At 39.6% G+C, this 23,020-nt stretch overlaps 1 protein-coding gene across 4 annotated transcripts in view; it reads right to left on the bottom strand.

Moving 5' to 3' along the window:
- Positions 1-20,110, bottom strand: part of TTLL7 (tubulin tyrosine ligase like 7) — a 65,972-nt gene extending 45,862 nt beyond the window's left edge. For 3 of the 4 annotated variants that reach the window (XR_010722469.1, XM_066192570.1, XM_066192568.1), the window contains exons 1-3: positions 20,003-20,110; positions 391-566; positions 106-237 (exon numbers count right to left, since the gene is read on the bottom strand). Coding sequence is in view for 3 of the 4 variants with exons in the window: in XM_066192570.1 (XP_066048667.1) it covers positions 106-237; positions 391-415 (157 nt within the window). In the remaining variant the exon portion in view is untranslated. Of the gene's footprint in view, positions 1-105; positions 238-390; positions 567-18,418; positions 18,557-20,002 lie in introns of those variants that run through there. The other variant, XM_066192569.1, reaches the window with a different exon arrangement.
- Positions 20,111-23,020: the final 2,910 nt, after the last annotated feature.

The raw sequence follows: 23,020 nt of genomic DNA, 5'->3' as shown, positions 1-23,020 counted from the left end.
GTCTCACTGTCAGCTTGGCGCAAAGTCCATTAATTCACTCCATTTATCAGTAATTTTCTCACATCAAAGGCTAAGAGGATGAAAACAAAATATTCAGCTTCCTACCAATTTCATATTTTGTGCCAGCAATATTGGCAGTGATGACTCCATTCTTCTTCTTCTTTCTGACTTTTCTTTTAATTGTGCTCTGATAGGGTAGTTCCGAACTCAAAGTCACAGGAGCAGTTCCATGGTTATCTTTGAAAAATAATGTTGTAACTATCAAAAATTTTATATCTCAAATAACATACGCAAATTAACTAAAAATACAAACAGTACTCTATCACAATTTATAGATACAAGCATACTGAATAATTCATAGGGTATATTAAAAATCCAAGACTACCATACCTCCCTCATTAGGAAAGGATGGCATTATAACCTAGGATAGTGCAGAAACAGAGTTCAAATTCTGTTCCAAGTTCTCAGTAAACGGTGAAGTTGTCAAAGCCAAATTACTTAAAACTCCAGTCATGCCATTTCAGTGTCTGATTGTAGAAAATATTTGTTCTGGAATGGATAGATACCTGTGTCAAAATAAAAGTAAGAGAGACTTTGTCATAGACAAACCCTGAAAAAAAAAAAGTAAATAGGAGGAAATGAAATATGAAAACACTTTCAATTGCATGTATAAAGAATTGCTTATCTTAGAAGATTGATCAAGCTATTGAAATACAAAATTTTTTCATTGCAGTTCAATTATTTTCTTTCTAGAAAAATAATTCTGTGGTGTTAATTTTCAAAATGAAATTATATTACCTCTTTTTCTGATTTTCATTTAGGTATGAGACATTTTGGACATGAAAAGAGGTAACACTGAATTCAATCAATACTTCCACTTTCTATCTCCACAAAGCTCAATGAATTCAGTCATTTTAAACCAGATGTTGTGTAAAAAATTAAAATCAGACCTACTGTGTGATAGGTTTTTAGTACCAAATGGGAAATAACTGAAATCACACTAACAACCTGTTCCCTCTTTTCACTTTTCAATTTTTTGAAAAGCAATTGTCCAGTAAGCATGCAGCTGCAGTTTCACGATCACTTCATGACACAACAGACATAATTTGAATACATTTTGGGTTGACAAACAGAAATTTTCAGCTTTTAAAGTGAGCATTTATTTACATAAAATGGTATTTTTTACATCTACAGTTATACAAAATTCCTTTCTTTTTTTCCCTTATGAGTACAGCCCTACATGAAAAAGCACACTTATTAAAAAGTTTTTTAGGTCCAGCTTAAGCACATAAGAACAATGGGTTAAAATATTAGGAAAAAACCTTGGGAATACATCACTTCTAAACACACTGCTACATGACTTTGGGCATGCACACTGATATACCAACGTCTGCAAGGAAATAAGTGCTGTCTTTGGCAGGCCGCCTCAAACAAATCTACAAGTTTTCAAAACATAATATGTTACTGATAGAATCATGTCATATAATAACATATAATATGTTACAGTATAACGTGTTACTGATCTTTAAAAGCTTTCATTTCCTTTCTGCAGTTATATGTGTAGCTAAAGTTCCTCACACTAGCTTTAGATCAGTTTATATTGCTGCTTTTGGTGATTGCAAGACTCAAATAGCTTTAAAGAGAACACAAGGGATTTTTTTTTCTACTATAAATAGCAGAAAACTACAGCAAAGTCAAATTCAGCCATGACTTATGATGCCAAATATATGTAGTCATAAGACCGGACAAATGTCCATTAACGAAATTACTAAAAACGTTACTTAGAAATCCACATTTTTTCTTTTTCTGTGTGTGTGCACACAACAGAGGGAGAGATGCAAGTATGTTCTGGACAAGTCACCCACCTTTTCAGAAAATATAAAAGCAGATATTTTGAGCTGCAAGATCTAACTTCCTTTCAAGACAGACGTTTACCCTTAACAGCCCAGTAATGCAAAAGGATAAAAAGAACAGATTATGATTCTCTTATGACTATCACAAATGTACCAAGAGCCAAATTCTGCATTGTAACAAGACAAATCTCCCTCACGTCCATTTAGTGCCCCTGTGTATTTATCCACAAAGAACAGGAGCTGTTTTATACACAGATATAATGTCAGCACAGCAGTAACACCCAGCCATTTTGAAGTTTGAATGTTTTGGATGACATTATCTGAGAAGGTGGCCTGAAAGTCCTCGGGCCCACTGGCATACTAAAATTAGACACAGAGTTGGGAAAGCAAAGCATTTGTCCTCCTTAAAACTGCTGTGAAGGAAAAGCAGTGCTGGGCACAGTGACTCACTGGCTATTGCATGTTATCTGTTTCTCAGGCTAAGAATACCACCAGAGTACAAGACATGTTTAGTTTCTGGGAATAATACTGAAGTACATCTGTTAGCCAATTAAGGACTTCTATGAATGTACAAAAATGCCTGGCCGTTGTTTCTTTGCTGTACTGACTAAAAACTTCTAATAAATTTGGAAGAATGATAAGAGGACTAACATGGCCCTGTGAGAAATGCCAGCCCTTTACTAACAAAGCATGATTTACAAGCCATGATATGCTAATAAAAAGCAAGCAGCTCACAGAACTTTCATTCATCTTACAGAAAATTATCTGCCCCAAGTTACTATAACACACTGTACTCTGAAGGTGGACCATAATTTTCCAAACTGCACCATACTGCTGAATTACTGCTTTTCTTTAGATATACACTATTCTATTCTTCTCAAAAGAATACTCTCTAGGGTCTGAATAGCATGTACCAACACTCAATGTCTGTGACCAGTCAACTTTTAAGTACACATACATGAGTTGATACTAAAGATTTATGGCCACCTTTAGACTACTCTAAGGACAATTAGTAGTTCAGCCATATGGAAAATGAAGTAATGGGACTGTACTCTGTACTCAAACTTACTTTAGGATTTTAACTTTTCAAAAGCACCATTCCATACCAATGAAGTTAAACTGTATTCTGACCTAAGTTGATGTGTAATAATTCAAAATTGTTTTGCAACTGCTTGAATTCTCTTCAGTAGCCCATTTTCAACCAACCATTTCACTTAAAACCAAAGCACCAGCAGTTCTAAACCATTAGTTTTCCAAAATATTTTACAGAGGATGTAGTCCTTCCCTTTGTTCCTTTCCAAAGGGCAAATAAGGTCCAGTGAAATGGGACAGTCTCAGCTTTTCTTCCACCATGTCAAGTGACAGATGAGAGACACTGCATCTCATCTGGGAGGATACATAATCCAGAGCAGTGAATTGATGCTGTGAATTGTAGGCTAAGCCATGGGAGCAGTAGACTTGCCCCTGTTTAGACCTCCCTGTTTTGTCCATCCCCAGTGCAGTAGCATGAGATGTTCCAAGTCTACAGCAAGAAAACCTAACACCAGCCTGCTGAGGAAGCTGTAGTCTTCCTAGGTAAACTGCTCCTCTAACTGCCCTTTAGATGAACAACTCTCTAACCAGAGGAATGGATCACTTGGCAGAGACAGGAATACACCTCTCAGAGCAATACAAGAAGGGCTGCTGCTGAGGGGGGGAGCTGGAAGGAAGAGAGCACACTCAGACAGCACTGACAGGCAACACAGCAGAGCATAGGCCCTGACAGCCACAAGCTCCAACACGTCTTTTTAAATTCTATACAGCAGAAATCATCCCAAAGTTACTTCGTTCTCTGACCCAGGTCCTCCCCAGGCACTTTTTTCTAGCTCACATCTTCTGATTTGTTATTATTGCCAAGCCCTACTCTCAGGTCAGAGCTCAGCTGAAGGAAAAGACTTGCAGCACAGACTGCTCTGCAGGCAGCCTTTACCAGTTACAGGCCAAAGCTGATTGCAGGATTCACCCAGATCATGCACAGTAACAGCAGCAGCATTGTCAGGTTATGATTACATCAAATTCTGAGTCAGTTCTTATACCTGTAACAAGTTTTTGCTTATAAAATAAGCATAACCTATAACCCACGTTGAGCTACAATAATGCAGAGGCATATCTCACTAGTAATCTATCTACCTGAAAGACCTGTTTCTAAGAGATTAATAACATAGAATTAAGCATTCTATTTTCAAACTGGGACTTTTGGAGCAAGCCAGCTGAATTCTAAATTCATACTCAGGCAGAAAAAGATTGCAGTTCCTGCTGCAAGTACCATTTCCCTCCTGAAAATCCTGATACACATAAATTGGTGAAGGTTTGTTGCTCAACCATACAGATTCAAGGGTAGCTGAACAAAAATGGTTAAATGGTTAACATATAAATGGAGAAAGATGTGTGAAGAAGAAACGAATGCATCTTCATCAGGTTAGCACTTTGACTAAAAGTGCTCTACAGGGAAAAAAAAGATGAGATGTTATCTTTACAGCTGCCTGGCAAAGGTGTGAGAGTGACAGTAGGAGAGATACATTGCACACAATCCTGTCCCAGAAAGGCACAGGAGACAAAAAAAAAAAAGGGAAAAAGAAAAGAAAAGAAAAGAAAAGAAAAGAAAAGAAAAGAAAAGAAAAGAAAAGAAAAGAAAAGAAAAGAAAAGAAAAGAAAAGAAAAGAAAAGAAAAGAAAAGAAAAGAAAAGAAAAGAAAAGAAAAGAAAAGAAAAGAAAAGAAAAGAAAAGAAAAGAAAAGAAAAGAAAAGAAAAGAAAAGAAAAGAAAAGAAAAGAAAAGAAAAGAAAAGAAAAGAAAAGAAAAGAAAAGAAAAGAAAAGAATCCTTTTTCCTCCAGGAACAGGAGAGGCAGGATACTCTTTCTGGAGAGGTAAATGTTGCACACAGACAGAGAACATAGCAGATGCTCAAGTCTATTTAAAGGAACAGTCTGAGCAAGATATGAGAGTGCCTTGGTAAAGAACAGGGGACAGTGGAAAGAAGTGGTTTCCTAGTTAATAGAATGATTCTTTGACAAGCTGTAATATATTCCAGAAATTCAAAGTAAATTGTATTTTATGCTGTTACACAAATTAAGTGTATCACAATAAATTAGTAAATTGCCTGGAAAATATTCTTCTGGCCTAGATCATATGTAGGCATTTTTTTAACAAATTCCTCTCTAATTTGCTTAGTTTTTTTTTCTCCAGACTACTCACAAGTGACCTCTGCCTTTCATGAACCTTCACTTCATGTCTTGATGCAGTCTGGAAAGTTTTTAATCTCTAAATAGTAACTGTATGTCATTAGACCCCCCCCACCCCTTTTATTTTTCCCCAAACAATAAGCATCCCAGGAAAAGGTTTAATTAATCAGATCAAAAATGAGCAGGGAGAGTCAAATTCAAACTGAAAATAAGGTAGTGCAATTTGAGATTCTCTTCCAAACAACTCAAGTCAATGAGATTCTTCAGTCTAGTTTGGATTATACCAGTAACTAAGAAACCACAACTGTGCACCTTAAGAAAAAAAGACTAGATTGCATATGCACATCTAAAATGATTTAATCTGATATATTTAATCGCTCAGAATGGAAGAATCACCTGCTACAAAATACTCCATGCTCCACACATCACTCAGTGTACTGTTTGTAATGAGAACTTCCTTCCTTCTAAGCAATTGTGACACTATTGGTGCCCAGATCGAAAAGCTCTAGGGGTTATAACTTTACATACATGAACAGAAACCAAGACATCAGATCTTCAGCCATGGTACATATGACAAGACCTTTCAAAGACAGCTAACATCCTACATGCCTAGGTGAAAAATGAATTGTCAGGGTAATTTCCTGAATTCTTTGGGTACAGAGAAGTATTCACTCATCCACAATGGAATATTTTAGAAGAGGTTTTTAAACTAGCAGACTGCTTTCCTCTGAGCCCATTAGTGCAATTTACTCAGTGCTGTCACAAGTGTCTGGAAATGCAGAAGAGCTGGAAGGAAACCCACAAATCTCCTGACATAAGGAGCTTTCACAGTGAAATGGAGACACACTGGAGATCCAGTTACAGAACTGGGCAGGTGACCACAAGGATGGAAAGACATCATCACAGCGCTGCAATCCCCACTCTTCACTTAGACAGAAAATTAAATTAACAAAAATGTCACAGAAACAGGAAAAAGGAAGATGTGAACATAGTCCTCAGAGCATTGACCTAGCAAACATCTGAGTTCGGGGGTTTTTTCAATCTAACATTTAAGTCAATTATCCTTAGATCTTAGAGTTGGAATTCTGGACACTCCTTAGTGAGAGGTGGGCTACTTATTACAGTTACGCAAACCTATAATCTACTGTTGATCTGGAATTAAGATAGAAAATGCAGATTCAAAATGAGATTAGGAAATCAACAGAAATTATAATAGAGAAAAATGCCTTCTCCAGGACCATGATCAGCAAGATAATAACAATTTTCAGTAATGAAACTGCAGAATTAAAAGTCTCCTACGTTTTCATGATTTTTTAAATACATGGCCTAACAGAATGTGTGTTGAAGTGTTCCTACTACAAACAAGCATAGCAGTTTCATTGTTACATGTTCAAAGAACAATTTGGTGGTAAATTCTCACTCTTATAGAGAAATTCTACATGCAAAAAGTAATCTTCATTTTCAGGCTTGATATGTCAAAGTGACAAGCTTGTTTTTAAAAGGCTGTCAGCTGGCTTAAAATTGCATGTAATTAGGGTTTGGTTCAAAATTTTCTGAAGTCAAAAAAAGTCCATTAATTTAAACATCCTTCATTCCCACCATCAAAGAGACGAGACCCTTATACAGCAGTTCTTTCAGATAAAGAGAATGTACACAGTTCTCAGGTGTTTGCTTTGCTAAATGGACAGATACAAGCTACAAAGGAATACAAACCAGCATGATTTACACAACTTTTTTTCAAATCATGCAGTTCTATAAAACAACTCTCTGAGCTGCTTTATCTGAATGGCCAGCATTTCTAAAGCTTCTAACATTCCCCTAAGCCACCAAACCAAACTACCAAGCCAATCCATAGTGTGTTATCTTAAATGGCTGGAGCCCTGCCAGGAGATGACCCTTCAGTGCTCAGCAACACACAGTGGCACACAGCCCTGGGAGCTCTGCAGTGTTAGTTGACAGCAGATTGCACTTAGGTCTTCTCCTGACTTTGCACTTCACAGCTTTGGATTGAAATTTTTCATTGTTTAATATCACAAAACGTCCATTAAATGATCAGTATAGAGTCCCTGATGCAGAAAACAGGAAATGGATTAGAAGCTGTTAAAATGGTGGAAGCTTCACATCACAGTTTCAAAGGCATTAATCACCTCCTACCCACAAAATACAGAGATCACAACCGAGCATAGAAGCAATTTTTTTATTTTCACTGTTGTCTTGAAGTAATATTGCTTCTTTTTTCATTCATCCATTTTCCAAAATGAAACTTCAAATCACTGGCCAAATTTAAATCAATGTCAAATCTTTCAAATCTGAAGATTGATTTTCTGTTTAAAAAATGACCTCCATAGTGACTTTCATAGCAGAGCACACAATGTGACTATCTGTTAGCTCACTTTCACCCTTCAAAAGCCCTTTCTAATATGATAACATATTTCAGACTGTTAGCAAATTGAGTACTATATTGTTTCATAGTTATGATTTAAGTATTGAACAAGGACCATCAAAGAAAGTGAGACCGAATTAGAAAAGTACAGTAAAAGGTCAAGGTTTGAATCTTTTACGTGTTCAGCAAAACATAGAAAAAAAATTAATGGACAAGGCAAGAGAAAAGAATCTGCATGACTTACAAATCAATAATTCAAAAATAAAATGCTGTGAACTTCATATAAGCATTATTTAACATTCATAATTGCAAGGAAAAATATTGACAAAATAGCTCAAACAAGCAAGTGCAACAATGCTTTATTACAGTAAAATCTAAATTTCAGAAAAGACATATTTCTGTCACTTGCTGCTAGAAAAATATCAGCTTTCATGTTCTACTCTCTGCCAGCAAAAAGCAGAGACAATGCATAGATCTTGTACTACTGTTCACCACTTCACTAAGTGTCAATAACACCACAACTCTGACAGCAGGACATTTCACTAACTCTGGAACATAAAGTATTCCTATGCCCTGACTATAGTAAGTTCCACTGAAGACTGCTGAATGGAATCCAATCTCTATTTACTATAGAACCATTATATACAACCATTTTTTACTATTTTTTATATATATATGTATGTATGTATGAAATGGTTTTATATAAATATATTATATACAACCATTCCACCTTCATTTAATACAGCATTTAACATTGATTTAAAATTTGGTGTGCTGTAGGCATTTGCAGCCCAGAAACACACACACCATTAGAGCCTGAGCCACATCAGCTCTGCAGGCCACAGCTGAGGGGCTGGACACCCATGGCCACAGGAGGGCTGGACCCCCATCACCTCAAATGAAGCATCCCCTTGACCCAAACAGCCAAGGACATTTGTTTGCTTTGTCTTGAGGACCGAATGCACACCAAAGCCACACTCACTGATGGACTGACACAGGCTAAGGGCCAACACTCTGTGATGAGACAGCCATGGCCTTTAATAAACAAAACAAAAATGATAATGTTTCATAATGATTCTGTGTTATAGTAATATTGAGGCGTGACATTAAAATTGTGGGTTTGGTCGGGGGAAAGGTAAACAAGAGAGCGTTAAAAGAGGAATTTGAGTTGTGGTACCTGTGGGAGCATGTCTGCTTTGCTTTTGACTTTGCAGTGTGCGATCCATGCTCTTCATTACGGCATGTCAACACACACCAGCAGCTATCACAGGGTGCTTTAAACTGTGTACACCACACACTAATCACTGCTGGAATTATACTACTCCTTTCTTTTTCTATCATGCGCTTCTCAAAAGATTTATTTCTCTAGTAAGAGTTAGAGGCCTTAGGGATCTACAAGATAGGACAACTTAACATTTTACATATATCAGCAGAGCTGTCTTAGCATAAAAAGCACTAATCCTTTAATGAAGCTGATATGTTTGCAGTGATTCATTATATTATAAATAGACCTTGGGGAGAGATTTGCTAAGGATCTTGGGGAAGAAGAAAAAAGAGAAAAAGATATCTTTAGACCATTCCTCTTCACACATCAAATTCTCCCTCCCTTGCTTCAAGCTGGCAGAACTGGCTTAGTGTGAAAACAACCTCAAGCTCAGAACCACAGGAACACAAATATGGTTAAATTAATTTCTACAGAGTTCTGTGTATCAGAAGAGCCACACCTCAGCCCTGTGTTGGTCTGCCTCATTTCATCTCATATTTTACAAGCCTGCGATTCACAGATTCATTTCAGCATCACTAGACATGGGCTGCAATCCTCACACACGGCCCACGACAACTCTGATTGAAGATTACATCATCCTAATTCACATGCTGCCACATAACATTGTTTTCTAGTTTAACAACAAGGGTGACACTCCCACAGCAGTCTGAAATTTAAATTGGCAGACATAAGCCTGTAGTTTCAGCGCCCGATGTGCAAATGTTAAGACAATAATCAGGTCTTGAATAAATCACCCAAAAAAAGTTTCTTGCAATCACAAGAAACATTTATCCAAAGGCTTCTTAACCATGAAAGGTGCTCTTACATGATCAACAAAATCTTTATCACATTATCCTGACATCAACAACTATGAAACCATTTGCTCAGCTCCACTGGCAATATTTGCGTGCTTGTATGAGTGTTGGTAGACCTCTAACATTTTAATGACTGTCACATAACTTCTGCTCTGTAAAGAACAAGTGACACAGAAATATTCACAGCTGGCCTACAATATCACTGAGACTACTGCAGCCAACACTGTGCTCATAAGAGTTTGCAAACAGCTAATAAATGAAGCAGAAACCCCAGCAGCTACAAAACATTTCACAAAACCATGCTTTCCTCCCCACAGCTTAGTACTTGGGGCTCAGTGGGGTATCACTGATTTGAAAATATTTTTGCACATGAAAACAGGAGAACATCAAGCAGTTTCAAAAGGACATGAGCTCTCAGAATCTTCTTTAAATGAATTGACCTGATTTATAGAAATTCCCTTAAAAGGCTGGATTGGCTCCAAACCCTCTGTGTCACGCTATTTTATCCATTGTAGGGGATCTAAATAGAGTCACTGTCCTCATCAGTAGTGAGATGAGACTCCATTATCCTACTATAGGAATATTTTGTGCAAATACTCCTCACCTGTAGAGAAACATGGCATGTAGTCACAAAGCCTAGAAAAATAACGTCTTAAATACTGATCCTAAATTGAATACTTTGAATACCCAAATAAGAGAGAAAAGTGCACCAGACTTTATACACACTAGCTTTTTTACTTAAGACATGAAAAATAGCCTACAAAAAGTAATTTTCTGGGATTTGCCTGAACTAATAGGATCAGGATAACATACTTTCTGAATGATAAAATACAGCATTACTGAGGTAACCCTGTAGTATTCAGTAGTTTATCCATTGAGTAATCACGCAGCATCTCTGAGCTGCAGAGCCCATAGTGACAATAGCATCAGAGCTTTTTAATGTAGTTTTAAAAAATTCCAAAATCTGAGGATATAACTGCCCTAAGCATGACTATTGCCTCCATTGCTTTTATCATAGCAGACCAGTGTTCGCAGTTTGGAACAATATCATGGTTAGTCCTGTCCTCCATCTTGGTCAAGTCCCAAAAAGCTACACTTAAAAAGTAAGTGGTTCTGGCATATGTGTATCACTTTTCTTCTTCTTTCTTTCTTTCTTTCTTTCTTTCTTTCTTTCTTTCTTTCTTTCTTTCTTTCTTTCTTTCTTTCTTTCTTTCTAATTTTTCTAAAAAATGTTGGTTAAGATTAAGAGCTACACTTGAAAATTATCCTGAAATAGAAGTCCTCAAACAGAGGCTGGAGTACTGGGATATTCCACTCATTTAGCAAGACTCAATTTTATTTTCCATTGCTTTAATCTTATATTTTTTAAAGGTGTATTCACAATGGAAAAAAAAATGCACAAACTTACAAAGTCAAATGCATGCTGGCTGCAAAGCTAACTGCTTTTCAAATATTCAAAAGAAACAAACACAATAATTTCTTATTATGTTATAGCAACATACATCACTGCCAGACAAAATAAAACATGACTGGGAACTGAGCCACATACTTTTTTATTTCTTTATCATATTATCCAAGGCAGAAAATTATGAAGTTCATTCTTTTGTGCTTCTGACTCTCTCAGACATCTCATGCCCTTCACACTATAAAAGAATATTTGTAGCCAGAGAGTAGCATATTTGCCTTACAACCGCACACAAGGAAAAAAGGAACAGCACCAAACTAGGTCAAAGGCATTTTTAAATCCAAAGGTATAGAAAAATTATAACACACCTAATAACTAAAACAATAAGTCTTTCAGAAAAAGTTTCATGCAAAGTGTCAATACAAGTGAGAACAGAGGAGATCACAACTGATACCAAATAGAAAAAAAAAAAAAAAAAGGAGAATAAACTGACATTCATAGTTGGCTGTTGATGCAAGACTCTGAATATTACTTCGCAAACACGAAACTTCTTCCCAATTTCTTTAGCTTCTTTGATTTCTCAAAGGAAGAAAAAGCATTCTTCAGGAAATTTCCCAGTTCTGTCATTCTGAAGATGCATACAAAAATACATCATTTTTCTCAAGTCTATAGTATAAATTAGATCAACCATAAAGGATTTTCTCTGTAACCTAGTGAGGTAAATATAGATATTTCTATTGACTTTTCATGTTTCAGTTCCAGGACAGACCTGCTGATGACACAATTCAGAATTATAATTAAGAGTCTGGTCTCACCCATGTCAAAACCAGAGTCCATTTAAATCAAACTTTCATTTCACAGCAGAAATTACAGCTCAAACTTACTGAGTTGCCTCCAAATCTCCCTCTTTCTTGACAATGATTACAAGCTTCAGGTATCACTTTTAGAATTGCTTGGCTGTCTAGGGGCAGGACTTCATATTCCAGAGCTCATGCAGGATTCACATGTTTAGAAACAGGGATTACTGTGCAGGTGATATACAGATACACTGCCACAGAAAGTGTGTCATGCTGCTCTCCACAAGTACATTTTGTCCAACTAATGGTTCCCAATTTACTGCATTCAGTAGATGCTACTGAATCTAGTTCTCTGCTATAAGCAAAGATAAACTGCAAGCTCAAGGATGGATGAGAAAAAGCATAAAAAAATAAAGAAAAGGAACAAGAATCCTGGAAAAAGAACTCATTGCAAAATATATGTGGTGGACAGAATGCATGAGCATTCGAACTGAAGGCACTGGATTTCAATTAACATAGTCTGCAGTAGAGAGTCATAGTGAAAAATAGACAAACAAAAAATCACAAACAAACAAAACCTTTGCAGCAGCATGTGGCAGGGTGATATACCAAATTCTTCTGCATACAATTACTGAGAGTGCAAAACATTTATTTATCATGGATTTAGATGACAAGATTACATACTGCAGAATACACAGTCATACCAGGACCTCCCACTGATATAGAAACAGATTTAAAATAATTCTGCAGTGGAAGTAGCAAAATGAAATCACTTACTGTTAGTGTTGCATTGCTGAAACTGTCTGAAGAGTCAGCCCTCCGGAAACAGGCTTTTCTATCAATAATTGACAGCTGATACAGTTTCAGGCAGTAATACACCAGGGAAAGACCTGCTGCAGCAGCAGCTCCTTCCCATTTAGCCCATCTCAAGAGCTTTTCAGACCTCTTTCTTAACCCTTTCTAGGTATTTTCTCCCTGTGTTTTGAGTGGCAAGACAAAGGCACAATACATGCTATAAGAAAAGAATGCATTATTTCCCACTTTACTTAGTGACAAGAATCGTGGGAAGAAAGCAGGATTTAGTCATAACAATAAGCTAACAAGAAGTAAAATCTAAAACCAGAAAATGACTCATTGACTGGAAAGAGATTTAACAGGGATATGAGCTACTGTAACCAGGACAATGGTTTCTCCAAGCATAGAATTAAGAGGTCAAGATCACAATAACACAAGACACTAGTGAAGAAGAAGGCTAAAGAAGTTAATATTTTACAATAAGAAAAAAGATTCTCATTCTCCTCCAGGCTTGGACCAATGAGATCTCAGCTTTGAAATCAAACCTATCTGGTTTCAGTGAAGCCAGCATTACAATCTTATAGATCAATTTTTAAACCAAATGAAATATTTAGTGTAGAAATGGAACGAGGAAAAGGTACATCCTTTACTGGAATAGCTGTAGTATTCATTCATATTCCTCAAATGTGGGTGTTTTCTTTTACAATGTCAATTTGTACTAATAAGGAATTGTTTACTGACATCACTTCAAAAGATAGCCTTTCTTTGTCATAGTATTCTTTTACATTAAGAAAAGATTTCTCTGATTTGACAGTTCAGTACATTTTAATGGACTGTGGACCACAAAGGATATCTGACAATAAAAGGTTTGGAAAGTTCCTTTGTTCAAGTGGATTACTCTTCCCCCACAGAAAAAAAATAAACAAAAGCCACCAAAAAATAACAACCATGAAAGAAAACTGGAGATACCAAGTGCACTCTGTTCTTTTGCATTGGTTTTATAGGAGTCAGGCCCATCAGATGTGCCAGACAAGACTGACTGCACCACTACTGCCATACCTATCCTACAAGGATGTGTTGCTTTAGGTTTTAGCTTTCATATTATCCAGATTCTGTACTGCATTAGTATATAACTCTGAACTTCATACGAAGTGTTAGCAAGTTCTCCTCACAGTTTAGTCAGACAAAACAATCCTCTTCCATCCCAAGAACCAAGGACACTGCTGCAGCTTCAGGCCCAAAAAGTATAAATAACATTGAATTGAGGAGAGCAATCTGGGAGGGAGGGACTTCGTAACCTGAAGCTGTAATTGGACAATTAATTCCAATATGTAAATGGACCAAAACTTACATAAGTGTGAAAACTCATGACCCATGGTCCACCTGGGGTGTAGCCTTGGCCGGGTTCTTTCACTGCCGAGCTGTATCCTTTGAAGGCTTTTTTTAATAAATACCTACTTTATTCCTTTAACACTGTCTAGCCTCTGTTCTAGGTAGCCTCCCAAGGCATCAGATGAAGTATTATGGATAGATTCTAGTGAGATGGGAAAGGATATATTCACATAAACATTTGGTAGCCCTACTAGCCCAAATGCCAGCCTTTGGAAATCAAATGCAGGTAGAATGCAGCTGGGGAGCAGAGTGTGCAAAGGCTACAATGTATGTATTTCCCCTTACTTCCTACCCTCTTGGCGTGCAAATGATAGGAGCAGAAGCTCTCTCCAAACAACAGAGAATGTCTCTCTTGTTTGCTCATTCATGAGGATTAAGGCCTGTACTTTAGTCATGACTGGCCCGGTACAGCTTCCAAAATTGAAGAAATTACTTCAAAAACTTCAAAACAGTAGGAAATTATTTATAGGAGGAAACTTAGTGCAAACAACTGAGATGCAATTTCACGTGGAAGAATAGAACAGGGAGTGAAATCTGGACATCTCTCCTGAAGTCTCTTCCCACAAATGACTTTTCTCCATGGCTCCTCATACTGTCTTGGTTCCAGGTGTCTTACATCCAGCTGTTGCAGAGATCCAGCTTCAACTGTACCATTAATCTATTGTCCTCAAACAACTGGAACCGTATTATGTATACACATCCTATGACTGAGACCTTTTATTTATCAATGAAACTAAATGGTGTGTTGACTATCTGTGTCAGACCTTCCCAAACACACATTCACAAGAATATATCTTCTTTTTTATTTTCATTTCTAATAAATTTTATTTCATTTTCTCATAAAATATCAAAGACTTGGTTCCTGTATGAGTTTGTATTCCTGAGTGTTGCTTTTGGCAAAAAGGCCACAATGTCCTTTCATTTTCTCTTCATACCTAGAGGCAACAGAACAAAGTAATATATAGGCTTTTTTAATTGACTGCTTGGGGTCATTAACTGCATGATTTCTCAACTGGTGTCCAGACTTTCAAATCTAACTCTGTATTGTTCCCTTACTTGTCTCCTCTTTCTGCACCTGTGGATGCTGCTCTGGAGCAATATCTGTCACTGTCTAAGTTGCGTTGCCAACTAAGCACTACACCACCATTCGCTTCCCTCCCCTCCACCTCAATCTCCCAGGATGGGTGAGAGAATCAGGATTAAAGTAAGAAAAGTCATGGGTTGAGATAAAGACAGTTTTATAGGGAAAGCAAGAGCTGCATGTGCAGGAAAAGTAAACAAGGAATTCATGAAGCAGTTCCCATGGGCAGGCAGGCGTTCAACCACCCCAGGAAACCGCGGCTCCATCATGAGTAACAGTTCTTCGGGAAGACAAAAGATATCACTCCAAACATCCCCCTCCTCCTCCTTCTTCACCCCTCTTTATCTGCCAAGCATGATGTCATATGCTACGGGATACCCCTTTGGTGGGTTGGGATCTGCTGTCCCAGCTGCCTCCCCTCTCAATTTCACATGCAACCCCAGCCTCCTTGCCAGCATGGCAGTATAGTCTTCTATCACATAGCTCTAGTATATATTTTTCAAGAAAAGTTCATTCTGAGCAAGCAGATAAGAGTGATTTCCCCATCAAATCTCACAATATTCTGTCCTGTCAGTCCACTTGCTTTTGGTGGACATAATTAGTATCAAGATCTTTGCCTCTTCACCTGCAACAATTCAGTATTAAGCATCTGATTTCATTTTCTCATGCTATACTCCAGTGCTTCCACTGCACCCTATAGGGATATAACTGCGTTGGTTTTCAAGTGCTAAAAATAAAACAAACACATGTCAACCCAAGGACAAAGTTGAAAGGAAACATACTTTAATGTAACCAAAGAGGAATATATTTAGCATTTTGCTACTAAGCAAGGATGGAAATAAACATGTCAACACATCGCTGTGTCTAACTGTGAAACCCACACCCTACTCAATTCTTTCTGCAGCATTTATTATATATGAAAAGTGCATTTAGTCTTCATTTCTTTCTTCTGAAGAGTGACTTAGTACTCTCTTACTACTGCTGTCCACAAAGGGCTCCTGTGCTGCAGTGTAAAGCACTTCCATTCTTTTGGGCAGTCAGTTTTTCTATCAATTAACAGTTATGTAGCCATCTAAGGTGCACTTGGACAGTGGTGCATATTAAACTTCAATTTGGAATCCTTCCAAAACCAAATACAAGCGTAAGTGGGAAGTGGCATGACATTCACTCCACTCCAGAAAGTGGAAAGTGATCCCTAAATCAGAACATTTTCTTTTGTCTTTCATTATTATTGTTAATTTGGGCTCTCTGTAAAGCTGTACTTTTCCTGTCCCCAGAATGTAATGCTCATATAAACCTCATGTGATTATATTTTTTAATATTGCCTTTGAAACAATGTGGATCTATATTTTAAGATTTTCAATTATCTGAACTTTAATTTTTAACACTGGGAAAACAAACAGTACAATTGTATATAGTGGTCTTCATTTTGGAGATCCTGTATTCTGATTAAAGCTGATACTGAAGCAAGAACCATTATGTCTGCTTTACTTAACCTGTCAAAATACAACGCCAAAAATTTACTCTAATACATTAGAGCTTTTTTCCCGATATATAGAATTCAAGGCAGAGCAAAAGTGTTGGTAAATGAGTATAAATTAATGTGGTAGAATCGTGAAACTATATTGTACAGCTGTATGAACATTTCAGAGAGAGGGCAAGGAGGGAAACTGGGAAATGCTCCTGGCAAAAGGCTATTACTTTAATCCCTACAGAACCTGTAGGTTCTTGCCTTCACTGCCATGAACAAGAGGATTCAGTAGACTGGGGCACCATGGAATCTCCTGGTGTCAAAGATTCTGGCTTCAAGGGCTTGCAACCCTGAAACAGGAACATTTGCTTTAGTGCCCACCAGGTTCAAAGGCTGACTTCTTAAAATGTCACCTTTTTCCTCACATATGCATTCAACTGCAAATGATTCTTTTACCCACCAGTGTAGTAGGCATCAACAAATTCCATTCTAAATTTAAAAATACATTAGTATTTTAAATATTAATGTGTAAAAGGTTCACTGGTTCTGGTAAACTTTCCAGGAAGCTCATAATGTCCACAAAAGGAGTAGCTGCAAAGTATCATTCTGGCAGGACTTTAGGTAAGCATTAATGGAGCTCTAAAGAGCTCCTTGTGCTTAATAAGGGCCATTTGACTTCCATCAGTAGGATTCAAATGGCTCCAATTAACTTTTAGGTATGTAGAAAATAAAAATTTATCGAGGGCTAAGTATTCTGAAGTTCACAAGGGAAAAACAAAATCCAGATAATATGCTTCAATATGAGTGCTGTTGCTACTTGCAGTGAAATTTCATAGCTTTGACAGTTCGTATGCACCTTTCCATACCAAATGAACTCCCTCCTTAAGGGAAATCCAGACTATTCCTTTCCCACTCAGATCATTGTAGAGTCATTGTGTCAACTATGGATGATGGAAATACTTCATCAAAAAGAAAAAGACTGGCAAGCATTCATCTTTTTCATCAGGGACTGATACAAGGCCTATCAAAAAAATTCAGTGTCTTCATGACATAGGATTGCCCCAAAATCCACAACATTTCCAGGCAGTAAAAACACTTGGAATTTTCTGAAGATTTGGGGAAACAAATAGAAGTGAGAAATTAGCATTGTTGGTTTCTACAAGATATCTTTACACTGATAAAATCATAGCACAAAATTTAAAAAACATTAGTAACCCGTATCAAAAAATTATCTTGCAACATGCTGCCATGTGCATTTTTTAAGACAGGGGCTTTCCAAAAGTAGATGCAGGGTAGCTTGGAAGATATCCATTTCTCTATCTCAGACATTAACATTTCATTTCAATTTCTTGTTTCCTAAGGATTTACATACTTAGATTAATGTGTTCTCAATTAGTATGAGACATCTGCAAGTATCTAGTAAATGCAAAAATAATCCACACATTAAAATACAGGCAAGGAAAAAAAAGGGGAAAAAAAGCACAGAACATTAGAAAATGTGGATATTCAAGAAATTTGCCATATATATCCTACAGAGACTTTTAAAATTTATAATAAATATCCACAGATGGAGATTCAAAATCAAGAAATCATACTTCAGTCATTCTTGACGTTGACAATTCAGGGCAAGCACGTTCAGCAGTCAGCATCAATCTGCCACATTTCACCTTCAAAATTCTATTTATGGCTTTCATTACCAACATACAGCATTGGAAACATCTTAGAGAAAAATCCCAACTAGACAAAAAACTGCAAGATGGCTTTGTGTCTAACAGCTTCTTGATCAATTCATCTCCCAGTTCTTCAGACTTGTCCACGACTAAATCTATGCTGCCAATTTACCACTATCTGCTTTGGAAGACCATGGGAACAAATTTTATTTTTATTGCAAGCCTGAGCCTCAGATTACTAAAATGACTGTTAGATTACTGGAATAATTACCTAATAACTGCTGACAGGCTTGATCTCCTGGCCTCTTCTAACACTCCCAAAGTGCTGGGCAGATCCCTTTGGAAATATGTGGAATGTATCCAAACCATCAGAAATCTAGAATAGGGGCATTTTTCTAAGGAAAAAAAAAATTGATAACTATTTTTCTAGACTTTCTTGCATAATATGGCTAATACCTGCAGGTAAAAACATATTTTGTCATTATAAAGAAGCCACATGTTCTGTATTAAATAGCTCATGTAGTTTTCTGAAGCTTTGTAACATTTTTCTCCAGAGAATCTTGCTTCAGAAGTAATAGCTCCACATGTCATCACAGACATATTTACTCACCACATAGGAAAACCCCTGACATAATACCTGCTTCTCTAATTTTTTTTTTTTGTTCAAACTACCATTGACACATGTCTTGTTTTTACTAAAACCCCATCACAGCACTTAAAACAGGGATAAAAGCTTCTACAGATGCCAAGTCACTGTATATTTCAAGACACTCTGCAGGATTTGGGGAACAACCAATTTCGACAGAGAAAAGTACTTCTAATCATTCATATGTGCAAAGAACCAGCAGGATTTCTCTGAATGTTACTTAGGTACTAACACTCTGGTTAATTAATGAGGGGTTTAGACAGAAAAGTATACTGAACTAGGGGTGGGTGGGATGTGCATGTTTGGTTGGTTTAGAGGGGGTTTAAGAAGGAATAAAATCTAATTTTGGTACTCAAACTACAAATACGTAAGAAAGGCACAAAAGCGATCAATATTGAGACCTTAAGTCAGTTTCACAGAGTTCAGGGGTATGTTCAAATTCCAGCATCAATTGCTTTTCCCTTTTGCTTACAAGTATGTGTGGTTTCAGCAGCAGAAATTCAAAAAGATCCCACAGATTATGGGCTTCCAGCTAAGCACAGAAAGCATAGGAAGATATTTGACTTGCATCTCCAGAGATTTAACTTGTTCTACATTTCAGCCTCCACTGGGTACCACTGCCAAAAGACGATCCCATTTTAACCTTAACTGGCTCTGAAGAGACCTGGCCGTACATGCGATACCACCCGCACAGGCGATGTGGGCTTCGCATGCAAAAACTGGGGGGAGGGGGGCGAGAAGAGAAAATTAATACCTTTAATCCTGAAATGCCTCCCGGTTCCCTATCCCTCACACTGCGACACGCGCAGTCATCCTCCCTCCCTGCGCGAGGGCTGCCCGCAGCATTGAGGAAACTTCCCGAGGGGCGGCTGCCCGCGCTCCCGCCGCACCTGCCCGCGGCCCCGGGCGGACAGCGCTGCTCCGTGTGCCCCGGGGCCCCGGAGAAGCGGCGGGGCTGCCGGCACTTCCCCGCGCTCCCGCCCCGCAGCATCGCCCCCGAGCCGGCGACAGATCGCGCTCCCGCAGCGCCCGGTCGCCCAGCAGCCCCGCAGCCGCCCGGCCGGACACGGCTTCCCTTCCCCGCCGGCGATGCTGAATCACGGCGGGCCGCCGCTCCGCCGCCTCTCCCCGGGGGTGGCAGCCTGTCCCCCGCCGCCGCGGGAGGAGGAGGAGGTGTCGCGCCCCGCCGGCCCCTCAGCCTGACCTCACCTGCCGGGGCGCGGGCGGGCGGTCCTGGAGCGCTCCGGTGCTCGCGGGCGGCGCGTGCTGCGCCTCACGGGCGGCGCGATCCCGAGCGGCGCGATCCCGGGCGGGGCGATCCCGGGCGGGGCGATCCCGGGCGGCAGCATCCGCGCCGGGCACGGGCGGGAGGAGGAGCGGGAGGTTACGGCGGGGAGCCGGGACGAACCATTCCCTGCGAGGGGGCACCGCCAGCGGTCTGGCGGCCGGGCGGGGCGGGGAGCTCGGGCCCTCCCACACAGGTACGTGCGAGTGTTGCGCCCGAGGGGCGGCGGGCGGCGTCCGCGGAGCGGGGCGGGCGGTGCCGCGGGCGGGGGCAGCGCTGCCGGTCCGCCGCTGCCCCCCCCCCCCCCCCCGCCGCTCGCGGTGGAGCGGCCCGCGCTGTCTCGCTGCCCGAGGACGCGAGCGGACCCGGCGGCCACGCGGGCAGCGCCGGGGGTGGCCCGCGGCCGCCGGGAAGAGCGTGGCGGGCCGGGCCGCCCTCAGGGCCGGCTGCGGCCGTCTCCCTTCGGCCCCTCCGAGCCGCAGGACCCGGGGCTGGCTCCGGCTGCCGGGAAGCGCCTTAGGAACCCAGCGGAGCGCTCCCCGGCCGAGGAGCTCCGAGCGCGCCCCGCCGTGCGGCGCGGGGAGCCTCCCCGAGCGCCTCGGGGCCCGGGCCCGCGCGGGGCCGGGGCGGGTGGAGGCGCCCGTGGGCCCGGAGCTGCCGGCGCTTCCCTGCGCGCAGCCCGGCCCGATCCGCAAATCCGTGCCCCCTGCCCGCGGCTCCAGTTTTTTTCCTCTTCCCCTTTGGACCCGTAGCCAAATGTTTTCTTCCTGTGTGCAAAACCGCTGTTTGCCGCTCTGAAACAGCCATTTCGGGCTTCTCCTGAAGCATCCTCAGATAAAGGCACTGACCTAATCAGGTAAATGCAATAAAGATTGAAAAAATACAGAAACGCTTGTCAGATAAAATTTCTTCGGAATTTATCAGAAGATTAAGAAGTTTCACAAAAAATAATAAATAATAAAACCCCAACTGAAATTTAGTCAATTTATCTCAGTAGATTATGTAGTATCCACCGTGTTTATCGAGGTTAGGAGTCCAATTCACAAGCAGTGGACGTCACCATGGCATTTGAATTCGGCTGCATTATGTTTGCCATGGAACTAGCTGTAATCTTATTGATTTCTTCTGCTTTATTAATTAATTATCTTACTTTGTTCATACTATTACATTCTTACATCACACGTTCCTCACTACTACATACCTTTAAAATCAATTCCATCAATTCTTTTCTGCACAATCTCTTGGCTAAAATAAGGCCTTCCATGAGAATGTCTGCAACTACCTTTTTAAGGCAGAAATAAATATATTCACTAGGCTTAGTTTCAAGTTTTCTATTTCTTGATCAGAAAGAACTGAAACAAACTTGACAATGTTAAATGAAAATGAAAAGTTATTTTGCTCTATTTTAACATCTTTTTGAGGTAAGCTGATACTTTAATAGGAACAGATTATGGGCTTCTTGCAAATGCTAAAATGATTGTTAAGGACAGAAAACCACATGAAAAATCCTTTAGGAAATCCTAGAGAGATATCGGACTGTTTTCTCATGTGTGGTATCAATTTGTACCTTGTAAAGTTGAAGAATCTACTTTTTACAGACATGGTATTTTTCATTGGGTTGGATGACAGATTACATTGTGGTTTTAATGATATGCAGAAATTATGATTTATTTGCCAATAAAACCTTTGTCGGGCTTGTAAAAAAAAAAAAAAGGCAGAGATATAATTTCTGGCCACAAACATGTAATCTGATAGAAGCTCCCATGCTTGTTTGTGTAGGCAAGTGTTTGTAGTAACAGGTCTAAATTTTAGTGATAGAAAGCTGATGCTAAAGCAATGGGATCTAAGCTTGTCCCCATGTAAACAGTCATTATTCTCACAGCTGTGCCAAAGCTGTGTTCCAGGATGCTCCTGGGGAAAGGTTTGATTCTCTTTCCGTTAGTCATTTGGAATGCTGCCACTCACTGCAGATGAAACCATTGACAAGGCTGACATGTATTGCGTGTTATCTCTGGGTCAGAGCTTGGGTTGGGCCTTAGCAGACCCTGCCTGCTTTGTTTTAGCGGTGTGTCCACATTCCATAGCCCAAACCAAGCCTCTCCACCCCAAGCCATGTGCGCACCTCTGCTGAGCAAAGTACATTATATATTGAGAAGAGCAGCAAACCACAAGCAGGAGTTTGTGATGAGAGGTTGCACCCAGCTGTTGCTTTATAATTCACAGGCAAATCAAAAGTTTGGGAATAGAGTTGGGGCATGCCTGGCTCCTGGGAGAATTTTAGGAAAAGCCTCCTCTTCCAGGTATAGCTAATGCTTCCTCTTTTCAGAGGCCTGGTACCAATAGGTGCTGTTCTCAGCTGGGAAAGCACCATGACACATCCTCCCAGCAAAGGCCAGAGCCTCCCAGCAGAAACACTTTTTCTCCTCTCCATTCCTGGGAGGCAGGAGGCATTAATTCCTTCCTGAACGTGCTTTTAGTTGTTGTTTCCCAGAATCAGATCAGATTTAGTTTTTTTAATGCGATCTGCATTCTGAATCTCTCTGAGAGTAAATGGTATTGGGTACGTCTGTGTTGAAACATTAGAGCTAACAAAACATAGTAAGGAACCAAAGCAGGGTATTAAATACACAGATGCTTAATTAGGAGCATTAAATAGAGTTATATTTTTAATATTGAGCTAGTTTAAATATTGAATATTGATGCACTTGAGAACAGATGTGCCTAGATAATTATTGTAAATAGAACTAGTAATAAAAACACCTTTTATACAGCACGAAGATTATCTTATGAATTTCACAAATGAACAAACAGGAAAGATAGCAAACCAGAGATCAGGAAAAAAGTGCTTTCTCAGAAATCTACATATTTCTAAGAATTTTCTTAGGTTTTTCTTATTTTTCCATACAGAAGTTCTGGATTCCTTTATGAATTTTAATTGTTAC

The sequence above is a fragment of the Chamaea fasciata genome, unplaced genomic scaffold (assembly GCF_029207755.1).
Source record: "Chamaea fasciata isolate MVZ Bird 193981 ecotype frontalis unplaced genomic scaffold, bChaFas1.0.hap1 SCAF_10, whole genome shotgun sequence".
Classification (NCBI taxonomy): Eukaryota; Metazoa; Chordata; class Aves; order Passeriformes; family Sylviidae; genus Chamaea; species Chamaea fasciata.
The sequence above is the reverse complement of the archived record's forward strand: the minus strand, read 5'-3'. Positions and strand labels throughout refer to the sequence as shown.